Genomic DNA, 27,138 nt, shown 5'->3' on the forward strand with positions numbered 1-27,138 from the left:
ATGTTATGTTATTTAATAAGAGATAGTGTACTGTTGTGTGCTGTGGTCTACTAGGGGAGTAAAAACAGCCAGGTGTCTAAATAACATTATCAGAAAGTCCAGCTGTATTATGACCTACTACTCACTAGAGACTTAAAAAAAGAGTTAAGGACTATTATGAGTATTCTCTCCTGGAGCACCTGTTGTCCAAAGCTTATTAGACAGCAGTGGGATTACAGATGCAGCCAGGGCTCAGACTTTATAGTACCTCCTCATGTTGTCTTTATCTTCACACTTTCCAGTTCTAATAGGCATATTGGCATAGGGACAACATTTAATTAAGGGCACTGAATAATTCTGAAAGTTTGAGTTTAACAGTGCTCTTGGAATTGTTTTGAATTTTGTACTTACAGTATGTAATCAGTTGCGGTTTCATTTGTTTCTCTTTGGGCTCACTATCGATCAATCAACTGATTAATCATTTAAAACCAACTGATCTAAAGGTGTATGGTCAGTATCTTCTAAAATATAATAATATGGAATTAATGATTTTTTGTGACATGCTTGACTTTTAGTCCATGATTCCTGCATATTTGCGCTTGTTTTGTTTTAAATCCAACTCATTTCATCACCAGGGTAAAAATTATCAGAAGTGGTTCTTGACCTCATTTTGTTGTTTATTCCTAAAGTAAATGTTAGAATTCTATAATTATATTTATTTTTAATTTTTTGTTCACCTGTTCATTTGGTGCCAGTAGTCTCCAATGTGAAATGCAGTTTTCTACCTTTTTGTGTAATAATGAATAAGTGAAGTTTTAAAATTCATTAAATATAAGTATTTTCTCACTAATATTTTAGCTCTCGATGTCTCAGCTTTCTACATCACCACAGTACCCGAAGGTCAAGGATACCACGCGATCTCAATACAAGCAGCTTCAGCGAACTTCAAAGGTACCCCACTTCCAGACTACTCACATTGTGCTATGTCCAAAATTATTTATGTACTGTAACAGTGAGGGTTTTTTTTATTTTTCCAGAATGAAATACTGTAATAGGCAATGATAACTGTTTATTGACTATAGTTTTTGCAATGCAGAAACGTGATTGTTAATTTAACTACACCGATCCAATGCACTTCACAAAAACAGGGTAGTATCAGGAAAAAAATTCTTTAAAGTACAGTTTTTGTTTAGCCAAATTGATTATGAAGTTTACTTAGTTTAACGAATTTCTATTACTAAATAATATATTCCATGTTTCAGTATTTACCTTGTGAAATTATTAGTTTTCACAGTGTCAGGTTTTATAGCCAGAGAAACATGGTGACAGTGGTTAGCACTAGTTACAGCACAAATTCAGTGCTGTGGGTTTGAATTGCACATCCTGTCAGTGCCAATGTGGAGCTGACACATTATATCTGTGTCTCCATAAATTTTCCTCTCACATCCTCAGAAACAGACTCATAGGGTTCATTTGTGATTCTAAGTTAGCCCAGAGCTGGGGTGTAAGTGAGCAGACCTAGAGTGATAGACTGGCATACTGTCCACAGTTGTTTCTTTCCTTGTGCCCAGTGCTCCTGAGATGGGCCTTGCCTCTCTAAAACATGAAATTGAATTGAGAGAGTTTGAAAATGATATGGTTTGTGGGTCCCATTGCCCTTTGCAAAAATTTTGTTTGCAGTTTTGATTTTTTTTATTATTGTCCTTGTAATATAATATAATTTCTAGTAATCACAGTTGACATCATGTACATGTCAGGGGCCTTTTTGACTTTGATTTTGCAGAACTTGGTCACATAGTCTTTTTCGGCATTTTGTCTTGTTATGAAAGCAGATTACATGCAGCATGATAGTATTTTGATTTTTAAAAAAGGCAGGTTCTATCTGTAACTCAGCTGTTCCTACTTGTTAACTATTTTGTTCATTCCTATTTGTACACTGTGTTTTGACAATGGTGTTAAACTTGTTAACTTTGTACTGTATTTTTTGTTTACAGCATTGGGGCGTTTTTGGTCCTCTTAAGTGTTTTATAAAATAAATGTGTGCCCATACTTAGTCTACTTTCTTGACAAGGCATTTCTGATAGTTGAAGTGCCATAATCTGTTTTCTTTTTTAATTCCCCTCTCATCACTCACAATTGTGACAGCTTAGAATCACATTTTTTTCCTTAATTCAAGTTTTATTTTTATATGTCTTTGGTTGTGACAGGCAGATGAGGCCACAAGCTGTTTTCATACATAACCATTCAAATGTGTTCAATAACTTTAATTACCATTTTTAATTATGTATTTCATGGAAGTTTATTGTATACTTTGTTGAAATTCTATATGTTTTTAAAATGCATAATTATTGTCTGACTGAGAAAGACAGCAATTTAATAATTTAAAAAAATTCCCAAGGTGCAAATGTGGAGAAGATTCATTGGAGAAAATTGATTTTAAATGTATTTGTGAAATGTTTTATTTTAAATAACATTAGAATGGTCTTCATTTTATGTTTGTTAAAGTATTGAGGGCATATATTATCAGTCCATCCAGTTATTTTCTGAACATGATGTTTCTAAATTGAGTATATTTGAGAGCCAGAGCCCATCCAGTTTATCCTGCATACACTCACACTCACTCATTCACTCGCATAAATTTAGTGTTACCAGTTAACCTGCTGAGTCCATTTTTATGATGCAGGTGAACAGCCAGAACACCTGAAGAGAGAGCGTCAAGAATGTATTAAATATAAGAATGTAACAACTCAATGCAAATAGTGACAGGGCTGTAAGTAAAACCTGGACCTTTGAATCTGTGAAGTGGGACTTCAAACCACTGTGCTGCCCTACACTATACATTGACTTATAAACATATTTAACACTAGTAATTACCAGAGCCAACGGAAAAACTCGTAATTCTGGCCCACCTTAAATCCCTTCACACCTCTCTGTCAGCCTTCTTTGTCTTCTAAATGTGTCGATAACTCTAAGCAGCCTTATACAATCCCCCCCATCGCCTCAGAACGGCCAAGAAGTTCTCTCAGTTCCTGCCTTGATTGATTATCTGGGAGTGAGCTACTCAGAATTGTAAGGGGAAATAACTTGATGTGCGTTTTGTGTCTAAACAATCTATGTAAAAAAATTGTTAAAACAGAAACGTTTTTCATGTTTTAGTAATACATAACAAAATGGATAAATGAGCTATATAATATGTAAAGGCTGATGGCCAAATATCAAATAAAGCTTCCGTGGTGCAGCGGTTAGAGCTGTCGACTTATAATCCAAAGGTCACGAGTTCGAGACCAGCTCCCCTGCAAATTTACTGTTTTCAGTAGTAAGCTGCTCTTATTGTTACTATTATACAATAAAACATACATTTCATTTGTGTCTGCAACAGCTGGTGTAAATTTATAGGAATTGTAAAGGGGGGAGGGGGGATAAGATGGTATAAGGCTGCTTGGACTTATCAACACATTTAGAAGACAAAAGAGGCTGACGAAGAGGATTTAAGATGGGCCGGAATTATGAGTTTTTTCATTGGCTCTGGTAATTCTAGTGTTAAACTACAACATTTCGAGTGTTGCTTTTTTGAAATTGATAATTCTGTGTCTTATTTTCTTCTTCCCACCTGAATGTTTATTGCAAACAAATGTGCAAGGAAAAAAACAAGTTAAAGAGAAGAAAGTGTGTAAAACAAGGTTAAAAACTGAAAGATGTATTCAGAAGTATTCAGACATACATCCTACATGATTAAATGATTTAAACAAATACAGTAACCAACTTAAGTCTTTTGGGATTAATCTCTATAAGCTTTACGCACTGGTTACAGTTTTTCTTTTTCTCTCCTAAGAGTGGCATATGCAATACAGTAACATTTGAAACCCTAGAATGGTCTGAGTAGCATTGTAACTAAATACATTAAGTCACTTTTTTCAGTAATATTGATGCTCTATGTTTTTCATGTTTTGTTTAAAACAATGTATTTTTTCAATTAAAATCACAAAAGAAAGCCCTGTCCTTGTAATTGAAACTAATCAATTAATAATGCAGTATTAAATATAAAAATGTTAGGAATCTGATTGCAATTACAAAAAAAAAAAACAGTAGAAGTCTGTTTTTGGTTGTTTGCTTCATAATCTGTAAGCTTTCAAACTTTGTTCACATTTTTAATTTGCATACAGTACAAACTAGTCTTTCTTTGTAAATCGTACCACTGCACTGAAATAAGCTATGCAATTGAAAATCATATTTAAGACAAATGTTGCAAGACTAAATTGTTTGAGGTTTAGTAGCAATGAAGTAGAACACATTTTTTTATTTCATGTTTAAAAATTGAGCAGTCTTGTACTTATTTATTCAAAATAAATGGATTGTAAAAACTGTATTGCTAATGTTACTCTCTGCAAGATAGCAAAGTTGCACAAACCAAAGTCATAATTTCTGAAAGAGAACCATGAGTTGTTGTGCATTCCTTCCAGGCAGCTTTTTGATTAAAGCACTGATTTGTGAAACATGCACCATAGTGTCTCATGGTTTTGACAGCTGTCTGCAAAGTGATGATTTCCCGTGGGCTGTGAATAAAGAAGCTAGAGACTGAAGCAGAACTGGAGGAAGGAAAGGAAAAAAATTTAAATAAATAATAGGGTCCTCCTGACAGATAACCTTTAACTGCTGATGTGAAATCTGTTCTTAGATGATCAATGGTGTTGACTGTCTTCAGACTGGGTGGTTGATGTCGCCTCTCAGTGGAGATTGTTTTCTGTCACTCTGAAATTCCTATTAAAGCTCTTGATGGACTAAATCGTATTGATAATCAAGCTGTCATATCAACTATACTAATAAAATATCAAACAAGGCTGATTTTTGCTTGCTGCCATGTTACACTATTTGCTTCTGATAATGGCTACGTTTTAGTTTGGTACACAGTAATTATATTTTCAGCTTCAGAAATATGTGTAACATCTATGTGAAAATGTTAAGTTTATATCTGCCTTGTTGAAATCCATTCTCCTATTTATCATATAATCTGTTCCATATCTCTGCAGGCCAGAGTGCTGGATTTGGCATTGACATGGACATGATTTTAAATTTAAAGGCAGTTTTCAAACTCCTTCTGTAAATATTCTAGCAAGACTCAGCAATTGTATATCATAGGATGACACTGCTTGCTGACTGATAAGATCCGACTGCATCAGGCTCCACAGAGATGAAACAGTATGACAGTGAGTTAAAGCATTTTGATTTGTTAGCTTGTAACACATTATTCTTGTTTCTTAATTCTACTTAAATAGGACCTTCCTTATGTAACTAGTATTGTCCACTTGGAGGCAGACCTGAGTCAATCTGCCATTGTGCCGGAACCCTCTGAAGCTGATCAACTGCAAGAGCTTCCTTTTGCTCCTGTTCAAGCTCCTGTCATTACCTTGGGACCTCATATTTCAAGGTGTGTAGCATTATTGTTTAGTTTGATTTGAATGTTGTACATGTCCCTAAAATTGTGATGCATATTGTCAGTTTTGTGTTATTAATAATTTAATTAGGTGTATCTAACATTAACATGCTTTATTTCTGCAACATTTTAAGGATCATTTTGAATACAAAATTAGCTAAAATTATAAGACTATGGGGCAGCATGGTAGCACAATGCTCAGCACTGTTTCCTCAAGGATCTAACATCTTGAGTTAAAATGTCATCCGTGGTCTCCCACTGCATAATGACAGCACCAGATAAAGGGCAGGAGACAGTCTTGGGCATGGTACTAGTCCATCACAAAGCTCACAAACCCATGCTAACAATAACACTGGAGTCAATTTGTTACCAATAACTCAAAAAATATATATTTTTCAGAGTTATTTAAAAATACTTTTTTCAGAGATATAACAATACTTTTTAGGAGACAAGCAATGGGTTTGCATCTTATAACTTTGCAGAAGCAATAGAAGTTAATTAGGCTTTGAAAGTTGATCCAAACAATTCCTACAGGTATCTTAACTTTTGTTGATTACTTACAGAACCCTCTGTGTGTATAAAAGTAGCATTGGGATTAGATGTAATGCTACACCTTCTGAAGCATTTTTTGAACAATATTGCACTGCAGGAAGTAGTATATTACTATCATAATGGTGATAAAAATGCAATTAACAATGAAGATAAACATACCATTATAGCCCTGAAAAGTGTATGCCCTTTCTTTAGAGAAACTGTATAGATAGCCAAGATGTCATTGAGTACAGTTTTCTACACCATCAACAGGAACTTGAGCACTGGGGGAAACTATGACAGGAATACAGTGGTGAGAAAAACTATTTGCCCCCTTCCTGATTTCTTATTCTTTTGCATGTTTGTCACACAAAATGTTTCTGATCATCAAACACATTTAACCATTAGTCAAATATAACACAAGTAAACACAAAATGCAGTTTTTAAATGATGGTTTTTATTATTTAGGGAGAAAAAAAATCCAAACCTGTGTGAAAAAGTAATTGCCCCCTTGTTAAAAAATAACCTAACTGTGGTGTATCACACCTGAGTTCAATTTCCGTAGCCACCCCCAGGCCTGATTACTGCCACACCTGTTTCAATCAAGAAAACACTTAAATAGGAGCTGCCTGACACAGAGAAGTAGACCAAAAGCACCTCAAAAGCTAGACATCATGCCAAGATCCAAAGAAATTCAGGAACAAATGAGAACAGAAATAATTGAGATCTATCAGTCTGGTAAAGGTTATAAAGCCATTTCTAAAGCTTTGGGACTCCAGCGAACCACAGTGAGAGCCATTATCCACAAATGGCAAAAACATGGAACAGTGGTGAACCTTCCCAGGAGTGGCCAGCCAACCAAAATCACCCCAAGAGCACAGAGACGACTCATCCGAGAGGTCACAAAAGACCCCAGGACAACGTCTAAAGAACTGCAGGCCTCACTTGCCTCAATTAAGGTCAGTGTTCACGACTCCACCATAAGAAAGAGACTGGGCAAAAACGGCCTGCATGGCAGATTTCAAGACGCAAACCTCTGTTAAGCAAAAAGAACATTAGGGCTCGTCTCAATTTTGCTAAGAAACATCTCAATGATTGCCAAGACTTTTGGGAAAATACCTTGTGGACTGATGAGACAAAAGTTGAACTTTTTGGAAGGCAAATGTCCCGCTACATCTGGCGTAAAAGGAACACAGCATTTCAGAAAAAGAACATCATACCAACAGTAAAATATGGTGGTGGTAGTGTGATGGTCTGGGGTTGTTTTGCTGCTTCAGGACCTGGAAGGCTTGCTGTATTAGATGGAACCATGAATTCTACTGTCTACCAAAAAATCCTGAAGGAGAATGTCCGGCCATCTGTTCGTCAACTCAAGCTGAAGCGATCTTGGGTGCTGCAACAGGACAATGACCCAAAACACACCAGCAAATCCACCTCTGAATGGCTGAAGAAAAACAAAATGAAGACATTGGAGTGGCCTAGTCAAAGTCCTGACCTGAATCCAATTGAGATGCTATGGCATGACCTTAAAAGGCGGTTCATGCTAGAAAACCCTCAAATAAAGCTCAATTACAACAATTCTGCAAAGATGAGTGGGCCAAAATTCCTCCAGAGCGCTGTAAAAGACTCATTGCAAGTTATCGCAAACGCTTGATTGCAGTTATTGCTGCTAAGGGTGGCCCAACCAGTTATTAGGTTCAGGGGGCAATTACTTTTTCACACAGGGCCATGTAGGTTTGGATTTTTTTTCTCCCTAAATAATAAAAACCATCATTTAAAACTGCATTTTGTGTTTACTTGTGTTATATTTGACTAATGGTTAAATGTGTTTGATGATCAGAAACATTTTGTGTGACAAACATGCAAAAGAATAAGAAATCAGGAAGGGGGCAAATAGTTTTTCACACCACTGTATGTCTGGCTGACCTAAAGCCACAAGAGAATCAGAAGACAAGTTTCTAAGAGTCAACAACTTGCGTGATGTGCACTTCACAGGACAACTGTATAAACACACACATGCTAGGACACTTAAGTTGCTCACCTAGGTCATCCACAGTAAGTACAGAAACTGTAAAAAGGTCTGAGCACCCATTCTTGATTCTGTGGGGCTCTGTTGAAATATCCTTGGTACTTTATTTTCCAAGTGCAAAACATTTAATGCCACATTCACGGTTCTTTGGAGTAAACATGATCGCAGAGTTTTCCAAGAGAAATACTTTGCATACACAAAGAACCCTATGGTTGGTTGTCATACACCTTCAGAAAAATATGGGGGCTAATATTTCCATGAAAGTGTGCCATGGAGGGGAAAAAACAGGTATTTTTTTCATATTAATACCATGTGTACATGCCTTAAGTATACCTGGATGATTATAGTCTAACATTCTTGAAGAATCTACAAGAAAAGACACAGTAAGTTAGAGGTTTGTTGTTTTGTGTTTTTTTTTTTTTTGCCAGTGTTGGCTGCATTATTTCTTACACTTTTACATGTTCCACAGTAGCTACCCCAATGTTCAAGCATATTTCCACTTTTAAATTAATACTTGAAAATGTATATGTGATGGCACTGTGTTTATACACAAGTCAAAATTTGAATGATGGATGTATGGTGGCATTTAATTTCTCGGTGTCACCCTGAACTTGTTTGCATCAATACCTGACTATTGTTAGTTGGTTATTGGCTACAGCTGGCAAAACAAATGAAATAAAAACATTGATGTATCAAAAATGCTAACATGCAAGTGATATATATATATGTATTTTTAAGCAAAAATATGATTTGTGTTAATTCATAGATTCCCATACACTTAATGCAGTGACAACTACCTACGAAGAAGAACACATGGACATTTGGGAATATCCCAGGCTACACACTAAGAAAAGAGAAAATTGCCATCTAATTAAACAACAAGTTCAATTAATGGCAGGGATTCGCCTCTAATTAGAAACTGGTTGGAACAAAAAGTAGCAGCCACTGGGGGCCTGCAGACCAAGCTATAAACCAGTGCACTAGCTTAACAATCTGAAGACTTGTAATTAGTCAGAACAGAATGAACTCCATGGTTAATGTTCCTATTTCCCCTCATACTGATTGAGTAATACATCTGCTGTGTGGCAGTGTTATAATTTCTCATTAAATATTGTTGCTGAAATTTATGTAATTTGTTTACTTGAAAAGCCCTGCTTATTAAGATCCATTTAAATATAAGTTTTCAATTATGTAAATATACAGTACATACACAGTTTAAAGAGAACCTTTTTATGTTGTATGAAACCTGTCCCTTATATATAAGAAAGCAATTATAACTGATGTAGTATTGGAAAACAATTCTAACTGATGTAGTATTGTGCAAATTTATTAAGCACATGTTCAAATAAAATCCGTAAAGTGAAGATGCTTTCAGAAATAATGAAATGAAGCATTTCTGGATATCAAAAAATATTTAGTGTGACCACACTTTGCCTTAAAAGCTGTATCAATTAAGTTAAGGTCAACTGACCATTTGTTCCTTAAAAATGCAGCAGTTCTGTTTGTTACATTTTGTGCAGCTTTGTAAGAAAATCAATTTGTTTCACCATCTTAGAGTTCTTGTCACAGTTCTTCTGCACACTTTCTTCTGTCTCCAGGTGATCTCATACATCCTGTGTAGTTCTGAGGTCAGGGCTCTCTGAAGGCCACACCATGTTTTACAGAACTCCTTGTACCTCTTTTCACCAAAGATAGATAGATAGATAGATAGATAGATAGATAGATAGATAGATAGATAGATAGATAGATAGATAGATACATAGATAGATAGATAGATAGATAGATAGATAGATAGATAGATACTTTATTAATCCCAAGGGGAAATTCACATAATCCAGCAGCAGTATACTGATACAAAGAAACAATATTAAATTAAATAGTAATAAAAATTTAAAAAATTAAAATAAAATTAATGTTAGCATTTACTCCCCCGGGTGGAATTGAAGAGTCGCATAGTGTGGGGGAGGAACGATCTCCTCAGTCTGTCAGTGGAGCAGGACAGTGACAAAAGTCTGTCACTGAAGCTACTCCTCTGCCTGGAGATGACACTGTTCAGTGGATGCAGTGGATTATTCATGATTGACAGGAGTTTGCTTAGTGCCCGTCGCTCTGCCACAGATGTTAAACTGTCCAACTTTAATCCTACAATAGAGCCTGCCTTCTTAACAAGTTTGTCCAGGCGTGAGGCGTCTTTCATCTTTATGCTGCCACCCCAGCACACCACTGCGTAGAAGAACCGTCTGGTGGAACATCTGCAGCATCTTACTGCAGATGTTGAAGGATGCCAACCTTCTCAGAAAGTATAGTCTGCTCTGACCTTTCTTACATAGAGCATCAGTATTGGCAGTCCAGTCCAATTTATCATCCAGCTGCACTCCCAGATATTTAAAGGTCTGCACCCTCTGCACACAGTCACCTCTGATGATCACAGGGTCCATGAGGGGCCTGGGCCTCCTAAAATCCACCACCAGCTCCTTGGTCTTGCTGGTGTTAAGGTGTAAGTGGTTTGAGTCGCACCATTTAACAAAGTCTTTGATTAACTTTCTGTACTCCTCCTCCTGCCCACTCCTGATGCAGCCCACAATAGCAGTGTCATCAGCAACTTTTGCACGTGGCAGGACTCGAGTCATATTGGAAGTCTGATGTATATAGATTGAACAGGACCGAGAAAGTACAGTCCCGCGGCGCCCTGTATTGCTGCACACAATGTCAGACCTGCAGTTCCCAAGACGCACATATTGAGGTCTGTCTGTAAGATAGTCCACAATCCATGCCACCAGGTGTGAGTCTACTCCCATCTCAGTCAGCTTGTCTCTAAGGAGCAGAGGTTGGATGGTGTTGAAGGCGCTAGAGAAGTCCAAAACATAATTCTTACAGCACCACTGCCTCTGTCCAGGTGGGAGAGGGATCGGTGAAGCATATAGATGATGGCATCCTCCGCTCCCACCTTCTCCTGGTATGCGAACTGCAGAGGGTCGAGGGCGGCGGACCTGTGGCCTCAGGTGGTGAAGCAGCAGCCGCTCCATGGTCTTCATCAGATGTGACGTCAGAGCAACAGGCCGGAAGTCATTCAGCTCACTAGGACGTGATACCTTTGGGACAGGAGTGATACAAGATGTTTTCCAAAGCCTTGGAACTCTCCCCTGTTCCAGGCTCAGGTTGAAGATGCGCTGTAGAGGACTCCCCAGTTCCAACGCACAGGCCTTCAGCAATCGTGGCGATACACCATCTGGACCCGCTGCTTTGCTGGCACAAAGTCTTTTCAGCTCTCTGCTCACCTGGGCTGCTGTAATTGTGGGTGGGGATGTCTCACCTATGCTGGTATCAGCAGAAGGATGGTTGGAGGATGCAGTACTCGAGGTGAGAGTGGGTTACTGTGATCAAACCTATTAAAGAAGTTGTTCATTTGGTTTGCTCTCTCCACGCCTGTCTCGATGGCGGCACCCGCTTCGAGCTGCAGCCAGTGATAATCTTCATCCCATCCCACACTTCCTTCATGCTGTTGTTCTGCAACTTCTGCTCCAGCTTTCTCCTGTACTGCTCTTTCGCCCTGAGCTGGACTCGAGTTCCTTCTGCACGCACTTGAGCTCATGCTTATCACCACCTTTAAAAGCCCTTTTCTTCTGGTTCAAAAGGCCCTTGATGTCACTTGTAACCCATGGCTTGTTGTTAGCATAGCAGCATACTGTTCTTACTGGAACTACAATGTCCATACAGAAGTTGATGTAATCAGTTGTGCATTCAACAGCCTCTTCAAAGTTCTCACTATGTGACCCAAGCAATATATCCCAGTCTGTAGTTGCATCAGGGGATCACTTCCTGAATGAGCGTGTAGTTGTAGGTAGCGCCCTCACTCTTGGTTTGTATTGAGGCTGAAGCAGAATCAGGTTATGATCTGCTTTCCCAAGCGCAGGCAGCGGGTGGCGCTGTATGCTCTTTAACGCTTGCATACAGTAGGTCGATAGTCCTGTTTCCCGAGTGTTACAATCCACATACTGGGAGAAGGCAGGTAATGTTTTGTCCAGCGTTACATGGTTAAAGTCTCCAGCGATTAGCACAAGTGCCTCAGGGTGCTGCGTTTGTAACTTAGCAACTGCGGAATGGATGATGTCACTCGCCATCTCGCGCTCGCTTGAGGGGATGTAAACAATAACAGCAATCACCTGTCCAAACTCTCTGGGCAAGTAATAGGGGCACAGACTTACGGCCAACAGTTCAATGTCCCTGCAGCAAGTGGAGATTTTAACGTTTACATGTCCTGAGTTGCACCACTTTGTATTGACATAGAGAAAGAGTCCTCCTCCTTTCTTCTTTCCGCAGGTACTTGCATCTCTGTCCGCTCTAACTGTGCTAAACCCGGGTAGCTCCACGTTAGCATCTGGGATGATAGACGTTAGCCACATTTCACTAAAACACAGCAAGCTGCATTCTCTGTAGGTTCTGACATTTTTCACCAGCACAGCCAGTTCGTCGATCTTATTTGGTAGTAAGTTTACATTTCCCAGGATCACAGAAGGCACCGACGGTTTATAACGCCATTTTCTCTCAAGTTGTCTCGATTTAATCTTATCTTTTATCTTTGCGCCGGCTCGGCTGCCCGATATCGCCTTCTTACCTCGTCAGGTAAATAAGGAACCACACCGCATAAGCATTTCTTCTCAGTGCTTTAAGCTGACTACTTGAATAGACGATTCTGGAGTGTAAAATCCATCTCAAATAGTAAAATAGTAAAAAGTGTCCAGGGAGCAATTCCACATAAAAGAAAGTGGTAGAAGTGATCAGTGAAATAGAGAAAAATAGAGATAAAAAGTTAAAAAGATAAAGTCATATACGGAGCTGCTGGAAAGGCTGCCACTCGGATGTGGCGCAGGAAATGTCAAGATGTTTATGATGTTTTCTGTGTGTCTGGGATTATTATTCTGCCCCCAGAATGAAGTTGGGACCACTCAGTTACTTCCCTGATGGTATTGTGTGATAGATAAAAATCTTCTTGTATTTCACAGTTTTCAGAATTACTTTATTTCTGATCAGATCACCCTCTTTATTTTCAGAAATAAGAAAAGGACAATAAAATTAACTAAGATTAACTTAATTAATTTAAATTAAGTTAAATTAGATTAAAATGAATAACAGTGATTACAGTGGATTAGACTAGATACAATTAGATTAGATTAGAGCAGAGCATTGCATTGTGTTGCATTGCTGCCTAACCATTACAGTCATCTCAGTTTTTGGCTAGTAAACATTTGGAGGCAACCATAAGCCCAGATGTTTCAAGTATTGTAATATTTAGCCTGGTTTGTCTGTCTATCTGTGAATGGTTTGATAAATACTAGCTTCCAATTTTAACATCTTGTTGTAAGAGGTTTCTTAGAGATTAAGATAACAATCAGGATTCTATCATTCAGCAGTCATGCCATTGGCTTAGAGATACTGTATGTTGGTATTTGGGTTCAGTATTTTTATATTTTTTATAAAAGAGTATGATTTGCTTGAGTGGTTGTTAGTGCCTTTGTAAATTATGTGGGTACCTTAACAACCAATCTGCTACTAGTAAAATAAAGAATCTGCTTACCTTTCTTAGAATTGAGGGGAATGTGTTAATGTAATCCTTCTTCCCTTGTTATATTGTAAATATACAATATATTTTTGTATAGCCCAAAATCACACAAGGAATGCCTCAATGGGCTTTAACAGGCCCTGTCTTTTGACAGCCCCCCAGCCTCGACTCTCTAAAAGACAAGAAAAAAATCCCCAAAAAAAAACACTTGTAGGGAAAAAAATTGAACAAATCTCAGGAAAGGCAATTCGAAGAGAGACCCCTTTCCCGGTAGGTTCTGATATCACATAATACGATTCAGATTTGTTCAGAGTTCTGGAGACCTCAGCCATCAAGCTGCCTCCCCAATACTGGCCATTCCACAACTGAGTCAGTGTTGGGTCTGCCAATATGATGAAAGAACCTTTCTACCCGGCGATTCTAGTGGTCCTCTGTTCATAAATATCACTTGCATGCACTTTTCTGTCTGCTGTTCTAAAGGTGGTGACAGGAACCTTTGCAGTTCTTATCATTTTCAAATATATCTTCTTTTGTGCACCCCTTTTCTGGGGTTTTGCTATTGAAACATTTTTATTTAGTTCCCCTTTACTGTATTGGACCATCATAGAACTTTCGTGCTGCTTATTGCAAGACTTGTATTTTGTATAAGACAGTGCTTCTTCTTTGTTTTTAGGCATTGTTGCAGATACAAAATAAGCAACATCTCCTTTCCCACCAGTTCATAGTATCTGATATTCTTACACTCCTTTTAGAATCATGACCCCATGGTTCTGGAGAAGCTCAATCTCCCTAGAAATCTTGTCTTTTGTATAATTTAAATAAACATAAATACAAATTTTGCTTGTGGAAAAAAGTAAATAGACCTATATTTATCACTATCTCAGATACATTAAATTAGAATCAGTTGCAAATGAATAGAACATATTAGAGAGAATATTGGAGGAACCTGTCTTTTTAAAATCTCAGACATTTAATTTGATATGCTTTTTGTTGTTGAATAGTGCATTATCGCCATGTTTAGATCGAAAGAGCTCTTTAATGCCTTCAAAAACTAGTTATATATTATAACCAGGTGACTGAATGCTGGTACACGCATGTTGCTGCCACTCCTCCATGTTAACAACACTTTACATTAAAATTCATGTTAATCTTGTACTTTCTGCACTTCTTTCAATTTCTCCAACTTTATGTATAGTTCATGGATGCAGTTGATTAACTTTTGTATTGAATTTGGATTTATTTTAACTTTGCCTTTACTGAGTTCGTAAATCAGAGACAACTGATTTAAATATTTTTGTGGTTCACTGGATGAAACCTTTTGATTGCCCGCTCCTGCCTGGTGTCTGATTTGTGCATTGTGGTAATCTAGGAACTGGGAGTATTCTGTCTTCTTAATTAAAATGGATATATTGAATTTCTATTGAGTCCTTCTATACGTGCTTCAACTGGAGAAATGATCTGATGTTCACACCCACCTAGCTTGCGATGCTAAGATGATCACATATGTAATACACACAGTTCTATGTATATGGTTATACAGTATGTCATAACCTCCGAATTCTGTAATTATCTTCATATTTCCTACTTTTTTAATGGATCAGTCCTCCAGTGGCATCATCCTATTCTTCAAATAGATTCTTGATATATTGCTATCAGTGCTTATTTCTGCCACCACACCCCACACCTATCTTACCTTCTCCACTGTGCTGTGCTGCACGTGTTCTTTGTCAAGAACAAATGTTCAGATTGGAATACCCTGAAAGACACTGTTATTGTGTAGCACCCAAACTATTTGCATCACTAGTCACGAATAAAAAGTTCACTGGCAGTATTTGTTCAGAAATACATTGTCCTCCTCATGACTTGGGAATAAGAGTGTCATTGTGCCAAATTTGCAATATGCTAAAAAAAAACTCTGGTTATGGATCTGTGCACAACAAACCCTCAGTAGCTAATATTGCATTGTTCAACACAAGATCTCTTAATGGTAAAACGTTGGCGCTATTATAATTCTTTACAGACGCCAATCTTGAGATCCTATGCTTAACAGAAACTTGACAAAAATTAAACAAATTTTCAACTCTTATGGAGGCAATACCATCCAGATACATTAACTTCACAGAAGCTTGCAACTCAAGACAAGCCGAAGGGGTCACAGTAATTGTTAGCTCTGAGTTAAACATCAAAAGAATCCCATTTGATTGTCCATTGTCTTTTGAGTGTCTGGCTCTTAAATTAATATTGAAATCTGGTCATATCTTGCTTGTTGTTCGCTATCGTCCCTCAAAATATAGTGGGTCTTTATTATCTGATCTGACTGATCTATTAACCCACTTCCAGTAAGTTCCCTTTCCCAAACAGTTATTCTTCTTGGTGATTTCAACATCCATATTGGCATTCCTACATGTAAACTGAGAAGTGAATTTCTGTCCTTGCTGAAATGTTTTGACTTGGCACAACATGTAGATTTTCCTACCTACTCTGGTGATCATATATTAGACCTCATCTGCATATCTGGCTTATCTGATGACAACACTTTTAGCAGTTATTTGGGCCTCTCTGACCATAAAGCAGTACTTTTCACTGTCTCATTAGCTCTTTCTTCTTTTACCTGTAAACATCAAATTTCTTTCAGAACACTTAAAAAATAAAGGGTTCCATTTCTGATCTTTTTCTGTCTTCCCCTAATCTATCAACATTCAGTAGTTTTGTTGACTACTATAACTCAGCCCTTCATTCAGCACTAGATAAAACAGCTCGTTTAAATCATAAGGAGGTTTCCTTTAAGCATTCAGCTCTATTGTGCAACTCAGAATTACAGTTTATGAAAGCAGCTAGGTGACACTTTGAGAAATGGCACACAAGATTGGCCTCACCGTGCATGTCCAGGCTTTCTATGACTATCAAAGGGCTTACAGAGATGCACCAACTGCAACCAAGAAAATACATTATGGCAGAATAATAAAAATTGGTCATGATAACCCAAGGATTTTGTTCTCTGTAGTTAATAAACTACTTCAACCTCTGACCCAATTACCTTCTCAGCTGAAGTTTGTAAAAATTCCTCTGGTCTTTTCATAACAAATTGAAACATCTAACTAGTTCAACTAACATAAATCCATCATCCTTTTATATCTTTCCCTGTTTTCCCATTCCATCCAGCCCCTTTTATAAACTGTCACCAGTCACATCTGCATTTGTTAATAACAATGCTTTGTATGATGAGGCCGACTACTTGTATATTTGGACCTCACCACACTTCTTAAATCTCATTTACCTTTTCTGTGAAAAGTTCTTGAGCATTTTAAGAGCCTCCCAACTCACCAATTACTTAACTTATAAAGTTGGATTGTCATTTTTATGAGGATGATGTTCAACTCTATTTCAATGTTAAAAGTGAAAGTTAATCAGAGGTTTCTCAGTTCACAACTTGCCTCAGTGAAATTAAAACCTGGATGAAGCATAACTCTTCAAAACTGAACTCCTGCAAATTGGCACTAAATCAGAACTTAAGAAAATGAGCTCCATTTCATTCACTCTTGGTGACGATCTCATCTGCAAGGAATCTTGGTGTCATTTTTTATTCCTCCCTTTCTTACTCCACCCACGTAAACCACTTTAAGAAACTTTCTTACTTCCACCTCCATGACATATCGTGTGTTTGCACATTCCTCTTCTTTTCTAATGTCGAGAAACTTGTCCATGCTTTTATCACATTGTACCTCCCTACTGGAAAGTGCCACTTCTAATCGTATATCACAACTCCAGTTGATTCAAAACTCTGCTGCAAGAGTCCTTACTCGAACCATCAATAGTCAGCAAATAACACCCATCCTTCTTTGCCTTCTCAGGCTCCTTGTGTCTTGCAGGATTGAATATAAAATTCTTTCAATAAGCTTCAAATGGCCTTGCACCAGCCTACATCAGTGAATTTCTCTATAGCTGTGCTCATGTTTGCCCACTAATGTCCTCTGATTCTGGCATTCTTGTGGTGCCTCACACTAACCTGCAGTCTGTGGGTGACAGGGCCTTCAGCTGTATAGTGCCCAGACTTTGGAATGACCTCCCTATATTAATTATATCTGCTGACCCAATTCATTCTTTTAAAAACAACCTTAAACTCATCTGTTAAGGAAGGCTTTTAACTTAATCTAAAATTCTGCTCCTTCTTTCAGTTTTCTTCTCTGTTCAGATGCACAGAGTGTGTGTATTGTATCACAAATTATATTATTTGTTCAGGCTTTTCTTTTTAGTATTGAATTTAGTATTTTACATTTTACTCTGATTTATTATCTTTTATTCTATTTAATTCTTTTTATATCCTGTATTTATCTGTTTTATTGTTCTTTGTAGAAAATGTTTGCGTCCAATGTTACATACAGTGCGCCTGGAAAGTATTCACAACGCATCACTTTTTCCACATTTTGTTATGTTACAGCCTTATTCCAAAATGGGTTAAATTCATTTTTTTCCTCGGAATTCTACTCACAACACCCCATAATGACAACGTGAAAAAAGTTTACTTGAGATTTTTGCAAATTTATTAAAAATAAAAACATTGAGAAAGCACATGTACATAAGTATTCACAGCCTTTGCCATGAAGCTCAAAATTGAGCTCAGGTGCATCCTGTTTCCCCTGATCATCCTTGAGATGTTTCTGCAGCTTAATTGGAGTCCACCTGTGGTAAATTCAGTTGACTGGACATGATTTGGAAAGGCACACACCTGTCTATATAAGGTCCCACAGTTGACAGTTCATGTCAGAGCACAAACCAAGCATGAAGTCAAAGGAATTGTCTGTAGACCTCCAAGACAGGATTGTCTCGAGGCACAAATCTGGAGAAGGTTACAGAAAAATTTATACTGCTTTGAAGGTCCCAATGAGCACAGTGGCCTCCATCATCCGTAAGTGGAAGAAGTTTGAAACCACCAGGACTCTTCCTAGAGCTGGCCGGCCATCTAAACTGAGCGATCGGGGAAGAAGGGCCTTAGTCAGGGAGGTGACCAAGAACCCGATGGTCACTCTGTCAGAGGTCCTCTGTGGAGAGAGGAGAACCTTCCAGAAGGACAACCGTCTCTGCAGCAATCCACCAATCAGGCCTGTATGATAGAGAGGCCAGACGGAAGTCACTCCTTAGTAAAAGGCACATGGCAACCCGCCTGGAGTTTGCCAAAAGGCACCTGAAGGACTCTCAAACCATGAGAAACTGGTCTGATGAGACAAAGATTTAACTTTTTGGTGTGAATGCCAGGCGTCACGTTTGGAGGAAACCAGGCACCGCTCATCACCAGGCCAATACCATCCCTACAGTGAAGCATGGTGGTGGCAGCATCATGCTGTGGGGATGTTTTTCAGCGGCAGGAACTGGGAGACTAGTCAGGATAAAGGGAAAGATGACTGCAGTAATGTACAGAGACATCCTGGATGAAACCTGCTCCAGAGCGCTCTTGACCTCAGACTGGGACGACGGTTCATCTTTCAGCAGGACAACGACCCTAAGCACACAGCCAAGATATCAAAGGAGTTGCTTCATGGACAACTCTGTGAATGTCCTTGAGTGGCCCAGCGAGAGCCCAGACTTGAATCCGATTGAACATCTCTGGAGAGATCTTAAAATGGCTGTGCACCGACGCTTCCAATCCAACCTGATTGAGCTTAAGAGTTGCTGCAAAGAGGAATGGGCGAAACTAGCCAAGGATAGGTGTGCCAAGCTTGTGGCATCATATTCAAAAAGACTTGAGGCTGTCATTGCTGCCAAAGGTGCATCGGAAAAGTATTGAGCAAAGGCTATGAATACTTATATACATGTGATTTCTCAGTTTTTTATTTTTAATAAATTTGCAAAAAACCTCAAGTAAACTTTTTTCACATTATCATTATGTGGTGTTGTGTGTAGAATTCTGAGGAAAAAAAATGAATTTTATCCGTTTTGGAATAAGGTTGTAACATAACAAAATGTGGAAAAAGTGATGCACTGTGAATACTTCCCAAGTGCACTATATACCCTGCGATCTTTCTGAGACTCTGTGAAGCGCATTGAGCATGGGAAAGGTGCTGTATAAATAAAATGTATTAATATTATCATTAAGTTGTAGATTTCTATGAGTCTGGGAAAGGAATTTAAAAAATTCCAAACTGGAAATCAACCATCCCACTACCAAGAAGATAGTCTCTAAGAACCACAGAATTTCATCATAGGACTTAAAAGATAGCACATCCCACTGTTAATGTCAAAGTACATAAGTCTCCCATTAGACAGAAGCTCTATAATTTTTTTTTACATGGGAAGTGTGTAAGGGGGAAGCATTTGCTGTCTATAAAGATCATCAGGAACTGACTAACATGCCAGGACATCCGGAACAAAGTGCTCTGAGCAGTTGAGGTAAAATAGGTATTTGGCCACAGTACCAGAAGACATGTTTGGTGAAAACCAAAACTTGATATCAGCTGTAAAACAAGTTTTCTGGAAATTTTATGGTTTGGGGATGCTTTGCTGCTCCACAGTTTAAAATTACAAATGAACCAATTCAGACATGATTAAAGTGCACATTGCAAACTTAAAGGTAAGGGCATTTTTGCATACATTTCAGTTACATCATATAGAAAGTACAAAACTTTTTAAACATGGTCCCCCCTTTGCAGAGCACCATAATTTTTAGGGTGATTAGCATCTCAGGTGTTTGTGATTGCTGAGGTATGTTTCATTGCTGCATTAGTTCAGGCAAAATATACCTAGGGTTGCTGCTACCTACAGAAGAAAGAATGAACTGGTGAGCTCAGAAATTGCAAAGGGACTGGTTGGCCAAGGAAGACCACCACTGCTTATGACAGAAGAATCCCCACTCTGGTAAAGAAAGCACCCCAAACTTCTGTCTGACAGATCAGAAGCAGTCTTCGGGAGACAGATCAATGGAGGACTTCATGAACAGAAATACTGAAGCCACACTACAAGATGCAAACCAGTTGTATCCCACAGAAATAAGATGTGCATATTACAGTTTGCAAAAAAATACTTAAAAGAGCCTGCAACATTCTAGAAAACAGTCTTGTGGACAGACCAGGCAAAGATTAACCTGTGTCAGAGTCATAGCAAGAGCAATTTGTACAAATAGGAAATGCCCCAGATCCAAAGCATACTACCTCATCTGTTAAACATGGCGGTGGGGATGTTATGGCTTGAGCATGTATGGCTGCCACAGGTACTGAAACACTTATCTTCACTGATGATGTAACTGCTAGAAACATCTTTTCGACACAAGTTCCAGTAAATACCTACAGACAACAAGATAATGATCCCAAACATACTGCTAAGGCAGTACAGGAGTTTTTCAAAACTAAAAATTGGAAAATTCTTGAATGGCCAAGCCATTCGCCTAATTTAAATCCAATTGTCCATGGTTTCCATATGCTGAAGAGAAATCTTAAGGGCACAAACCCCTGAAACAAGCAGGAGCTGAAGATGGCTACATTAAAGGCTTGGTTGAGCATCACCAGAGAAGATACTCAGCACCTGGTGATTCAACCAGTCATTGCATGCAAGGGATATGCAACTAAGTACTAAGTACGACTGCTTTAATATATCTACCATTGCTGTGTCCCGAATGTTATGGTGTCCTTAAGTGGGGGGACCATATAACAACAACAACATTTATTTATATAGCACATTTTCATACAAAGTAGCTCAAAGTGCTTTACATGATGAAGAAAGAGAAAAAAGACAAAATAAGTACAGTGGTGTGAAAAACTATTTGCCCCCTTCCTGATTTCTTATTCTTTTGCATGTTTGTCACACAAAATGTTTCTGATCATCAAACACATTTAACCATTAGTCAAATACAACACAAGTAAACACAAAATGCAGTTTTTAAATGATGGTTTTTATTATTTAGGGAGAAAAAAAAACCAAACCTACATGGCCCTGTGTGAAAAAGTAATTGCCCCTTGAACCTAATAACTGGTTGGGCCACCCTTAGCAGCAATAACTGCAATCAAGCGCTTATGCGATAACTTGCAATGAGTCTTTTACAGCGCTCTGGAGGAATTTTGGCCCACTCATCTTTGCAGAATTGTTGTAATTCAGCTTTATTTGAGGGTTTTCTAGCATGAACCACCTTTTTAAGGTCATGCCATAGCATCTCAATTGGACTCAGGTCAGGACTTTGACTAGGCCACTCCAAAGTCTTCATTTTGTTTTTCTTCAGCCATTCAGAGGTGGATTTGCTGGTGTGTTTTGGGTCATTGTCCTGTTGCAGCACCCAAGATCGCTTCAGCTTGAGTTGACGAACAGATTGCCGGACATTCTCCTTCAGGATGTTTTGGTAGACAGTAGAATTCATGGTTCCATCTATCACAGCAAGCCTTCCAGGTCCTGAAGCAGCAAAACAACCCCTGACCATCACACTACCACCACCATATTTTACTGTTGGTATGATGTTCTTTTTCTGAAATGCTGTGTTCCTTTTACGCCAGATGTAATGGGGCATTTGCCTTCCAAAAAGTTCAACTTTTGTCACATCAGTCCACAAGGTATTTTCCCAAAAAGCTTGGCAATCATTGAGATGTTTCTTAGCAAAATTGAGACGAGCCATAATGTTCTTTTTGCTTAACAGTGGTTTGCGTCTTGGAAATCTGCCATGCAGGCCATTTTTGCCCAGTCTCATTCTTATGGTGGAGTTGTGAACACTGACCTTAATTGAGGCAAGTGAGGCCTGCAGTTCTTTAGACGTTGTCCTGGGGTCTTTTGTGACCTCTCGGATGAGTCGTCTCTGCGCTCTTGGGGTAATTTTGGTCGGCTGGCCACTCCTGGGAAGGTTCACCACTGTTCCATGTTTTTGCCATTTGTGGATAATGGCTCACACTGTGGTTCACTGGAGTCCCAAAGCTTTAGAAATGGCTTTATAACCTTTACCAGACTGATAGATCTCAATTATTTCTGTTCTCATTTGTTCCTGAATTTCTTTGGATCTTGGCATGATGTCTAGCTTTTGAGGTGCTTTTGGTCTACTTCTCTGTGTCAGGCAGCTCCTATTTAAGTGGTTTCTTGATTGAAACAGGTGTGGCAGTAATCAGGCCTGGGGGTGGCTATGGAAATTGAACTCAGGCGTGATACACCACAGTTAGGTTATTTTTTAACAATGGGGCAATTACTTTTTCACACAGGGCCATGTAGGTTTGGATTTTTTTTTCTCCCTAAATAATAAAAACCATAATTTAAAAACTGCATTTTGTGTTTACTTGTGTTATATTTGACTAATGGTTAAATGTGTTTGATGATCAGAAACATTTTGTGTGACAAACATGCAAAAGAATAAGAAATCAGGAAGGGGGCAAATAGTTTTTCACACCACTGTAATTCAAATTAGGGAACACTAATTAACATAGAATAAAAGTAAGGTCCGATAGCCAGGGAGGACAGAAAAAACAAAAAAAATAGAAACATTTTGTCATTTCTACACAGTGTAACCAAAATGTATGCAAATACTCATAAATTAAAGTCTGCAATGTGCACTTTTCTCATATTTGAATTGGTTCATTTTTATTTTTTGAAAGTGGACCAGAAGGGTAAATAAAATAAAAATGTGTCTTTGTCCCAAACATTATGGTGGGCACTCTATGTTTGTTGCTCTTATTATTTATTGCCTGGGTCCCACATCATGTTTTTCAGTTATCTTGTATATATTTTCTCATGCTCAAGTACATTTCCATGTACAAACTTGAAGGGTTGTGAAATATTCTGAAAATGGTAAGGCTACCTCCTAATCATTGGCTTTGAAGCGGGTGACAAATATTTCTCTTTGAGACCACTAACCTGTGGTTCTTTTTCAGCTCAAGTGTTACTATGTCCAGGAGGTCTCTGGCACAGTTTCACACTTCTGGCTTTCCTGACATTCTGGATTGTCATAATGAGATAGCAGAAGTCACCCACCCATCTGACCCAGTCAGCTTTGATCCTCTACAAGAAGAAGGAGACTTTCTTCTGTCTAATGAGATTGTCCTGCAGTTTCTTGCTTTCACAAGGTATGTCAATGAGGAGTCAATTATTTCTCTGAACCTATGGGAGATTTTAGTTTGTCTTTGCTCTTAGCATATGTTTAAAAATATTTTGACATATTTTTTCACATTTTGATTAATGGAACATTCCTACAATGTAGCTAATGAAATAGATAAAGATTTTTGCTGGTTGGTAATGTATATTCGGTTCAAGCAAGGAGAGTTTGCCGATTTACTTCTGTGACTGTCCAAGTTAGGCAATTAATGAGCACTGTGTACTGGTGGGGTACTTCAACTTTTGAATCAATAAATTTATAAAAATTTGTTTTGTCTGAAAGTGTACATAATTATTAGCAGTACCAAAAAGGATTTTGTTTTGGACTGGATTAATAATACAAAGATACTACAATATAGAAACAACTTAGCTCAAACTCAAACAGCAAACTAAAATACTAGACTTCAACTTTTTAACTAAAATTTATGTAAGTAAGTTATTGGTTCTTAAGCCCCTAAAACTTAACTGTCATTGTATTTATATATATATATATATATATATATATATATATATATATATATATATATATATATATATATACTAATAAAAGGCAAAGCCCTCATTGACTGACTGACTGACTCACTCACTCGCTCACTCATCACTAATTCTCCAACTTCCCGTGTAGGTAGAAGGCTGAAATTTGGCAGGCTCATTCCTTACAGCTTACTTACAAAAGTTGGGCAGGTTTCATTTCGAAATTCTACGCGTAATGGTCATAACTGGAACCTATTTTTCTCCATATACTGTAATGGATGTTAGCTCGATAGCCATGGGGGCGGAGCTGCGTGTGACATCATCACGACTCCCACGTAATCACGTGAACTGACTGTGACCGCAGTACGTAGAAAAGAAGGAAGAGCTCCCAAAGAGCGTTGAAGCAAAACGCTGAATACTTTATTCGAGAGATACAAGTTTAATGAGAGGACACGAGGTATAAACGAGACTTTGGATCACTTTGTAACGGAGTTAAAATTGCTGTAGCGAGAAACTTTTAAGTGCCAGGTCTTAGCTAACATTAAATAAAGCCGTGGACATCACAACACCACACAAGAGAGCAGCTCACGTGAACTGACTGAACGCAGTACGAGTGATCACTTACATGCATCAAACCTGTTCAAAAAACGCATTACACAATTGACAAGGTAGGAAAAGAATATGCTCCAAGTTGAGCTCCACAGCTAACGCGGTCTTGCGGAAGCAACTTCGCCACGCTGCCACCAAATACTCACAGAAAAATCCACAAGTTAATACACACACTGTCTCTAGAGTTTCTCCACACTCAATGTATTCCTCGCATCCCCTTTATACCCTCTGATCTCCCATTTCAATTCAGATGCCTCCAATTTCCAGTAAGGCTCTGCTGCACGATGACAAGTAATAAGTCTCAGGGACAGACCCTACAAAACAATGCCATTGATTTCAGGCAAGATTTCTTTTTTCCTGGACAACTATACATTGCATTCTCAAAAGTGAGCTCGTGCAGCTTCGTCATATTACAACCGGAGTGCAGCAAGAAACTTTTAAGTGCCGGGTCTTAACATTAAATAAACCCGCGGACATTGCAACATAACACAAGAGAGCAGCTCACGTGAACTGACTGAATGCAGTACAAGTGATCACTTCCATGCATCAAACCTGTTCAAAAAACGCATTACACAATGGACAAGGTGATGGCTTTATATGTCGTTCATTTATAAAAGACCGGAGAAGCTGTGTAAAGGCTGTTTCACAAAAAACCAGCAGAGCGTCTTATATGAGCAGGCAGTCAGCTAAAGAAGGGAATCAATAAATATCTATAATCGTAATAAACGAACAAAAAATAACGTACATGCCGCAAATTAAATAAAGGAAATGGGTACCTGGGGCCTCATGTATAACTCCGTGCGTAGAACTCGCACTATAATATGGCGTAAGCACAAAAGCCAAAATGTGCTTACGCACAGAAAAATCCAGATGTAGGAATCTGTGCGTACTCCAACTTCCATGTTCTTCCGCTACATAAATCCCGATCAGCGTGAAAACTAACGCTCGTGCACGCGCTTTATGTAACGCCCCAACTCCTCCCAGAATTACGCCTCTTTGAATATGCAAATCAATATAAATTGGCCTTTAAGCTCAGCCTTCTGTGAAAAGACAATGGGAAAAGCACAGGGGAAAATGTAAGAATTTCAGCGAATACCAAGTGGAGGCAAAGGAAAAACATACTGTTTGTTCAAATAAACTGTGGTATAATCAACAAAAGGAAGTTGATCGAGTGACATAGCGTGTTGGAGAAACTTGATAGCTCACAGTCACAAAATCGCACAGTGCCGGAAATAAAAAAGAAGTCACATATCAAAGTCGCCGTGAAAAGCCGAGTTGTAAGCCCACTGTCTGAGTGTCATATGAAAGCTTATTAGGGTACAGAGAAAAAGACACACAGTGGGGAAAAAGCACGAAATGTCAACTTCAATCTCGACATTTCCACTTTAATCACGTAGTTTATTTTGTCATTAAAGTAGAACATCATAAACTTCATCTTAAAATCGTTTAATTAACCAGTTTCTCAAATTCACATCGTAATTAAAGTAGCACGTTAAATGTTTTGTTTTGTATTTGATCTTCTATGTGCTCTGTGTGTGTGAATCACTACTTGCTTCTTAAACCGGCTCTCTTCCTCCAACTGGACACAGAGTCCATTACATTCGTGATATTACAGCTCTCTGAACAACTAAAATACTGAGATGTATACGTGATGTCATTTTCATGATGATAGGAGTTAAAGCACGTTATTAAACATGGGTTTCACTTCGATGAAATAATTTATTGCAGCAGTACTCAGGGGCGGCTCTAGGCTTGTGGTGGCACTGGGCAGAGGAAGAATCGGTGGCTCCTTCGCCCGCTCGTCAGTAAGGTAGCTTATGCACAGTGGATGGCCACGTCCGTTGCAGACACTGCACAGCCACCTCGTGCTCATGACACAAGCATTTAACTTTTGCCGAAATTTGTCGCTGCGTTTTTAGCTGTGTTGTTATTTTCTCTTTCTGTTTTATATTCAATATATATTGGTGTAGCCGTCACTGCAGTCAGTGCTTTTCTTTCCCCAAGTAACCGATCGCCATACAATCAGCTCTGTAATAGACGTTAAGCCATCTGTAAGCTTAGCGCCGATTCTTCAAAACGTTTAAAGAACATTGAAATATCTTCGTAGTACATGTTTAATTATTCTATCCTTAACGACACTCCCAGTGAAGAATATATATTATTTAAATGAAGTTAAAGTTTTATCTGTATAATTTAATAAACATATTTTGCTGCATTTCACCTTAAAATGATATTGTCATCATATGTAAATACGCGCTTTATAAAGTGGCTCAGGTTGTGCGATATTATAACTGTAGTGCAAGTTTACAGTGGGGTCATTGTACTTATAAGTACACACAGTTCTACAAGGAGCAATTGATTGAATGCATTTAAAGTTCTTGGGATGAAACTGTTTCTGAACTGCGAGGTCCGTGCAGAAAAGGCTTTAAAACGTTTTGCAGTGGCTGAGACCGCGTGTCCTTGAAGCTGTATACCGAT

At 38.4% G+C, this 27,138-nt stretch overlaps 1 protein-coding gene across 2 annotated transcripts in view; it reads left to right on the forward strand.

Annotated features, from left to right (window-relative positions):
- nphp4 (nephronophthisis 4) overlaps positions 1–27,138 on the forward strand; it is a 720,990-nt gene that overhangs the window by 549,430 nt on the left and 144,422 nt on the right. For both annotated transcript variants that reach the window (XM_039755993.1, XM_039755992.1), the window contains exons 13-15: positions 838–930; positions 5,253–5,404; positions 23,358–23,549. In XM_039755993.1, the coding sequence (XP_039611927.1) occupies positions 838–930; positions 5,253–5,404; positions 23,358–23,549 (437 nt within the window). The remainder of the gene's footprint in view (positions 1–837; positions 931–5,252; positions 5,405–23,357; positions 23,550–27,138) is intronic.

This window comes from Polypterus senegalus, chromosome 6 (assembly GCF_016835505.1).
Source record: "Polypterus senegalus isolate Bchr_013 chromosome 6, ASM1683550v1, whole genome shotgun sequence".
In the NCBI taxonomy this organism is placed as follows: domain Eukaryota; kingdom Metazoa; phylum Chordata; class Cladistia; order Polypteriformes; family Polypteridae; genus Polypterus; species Polypterus senegalus.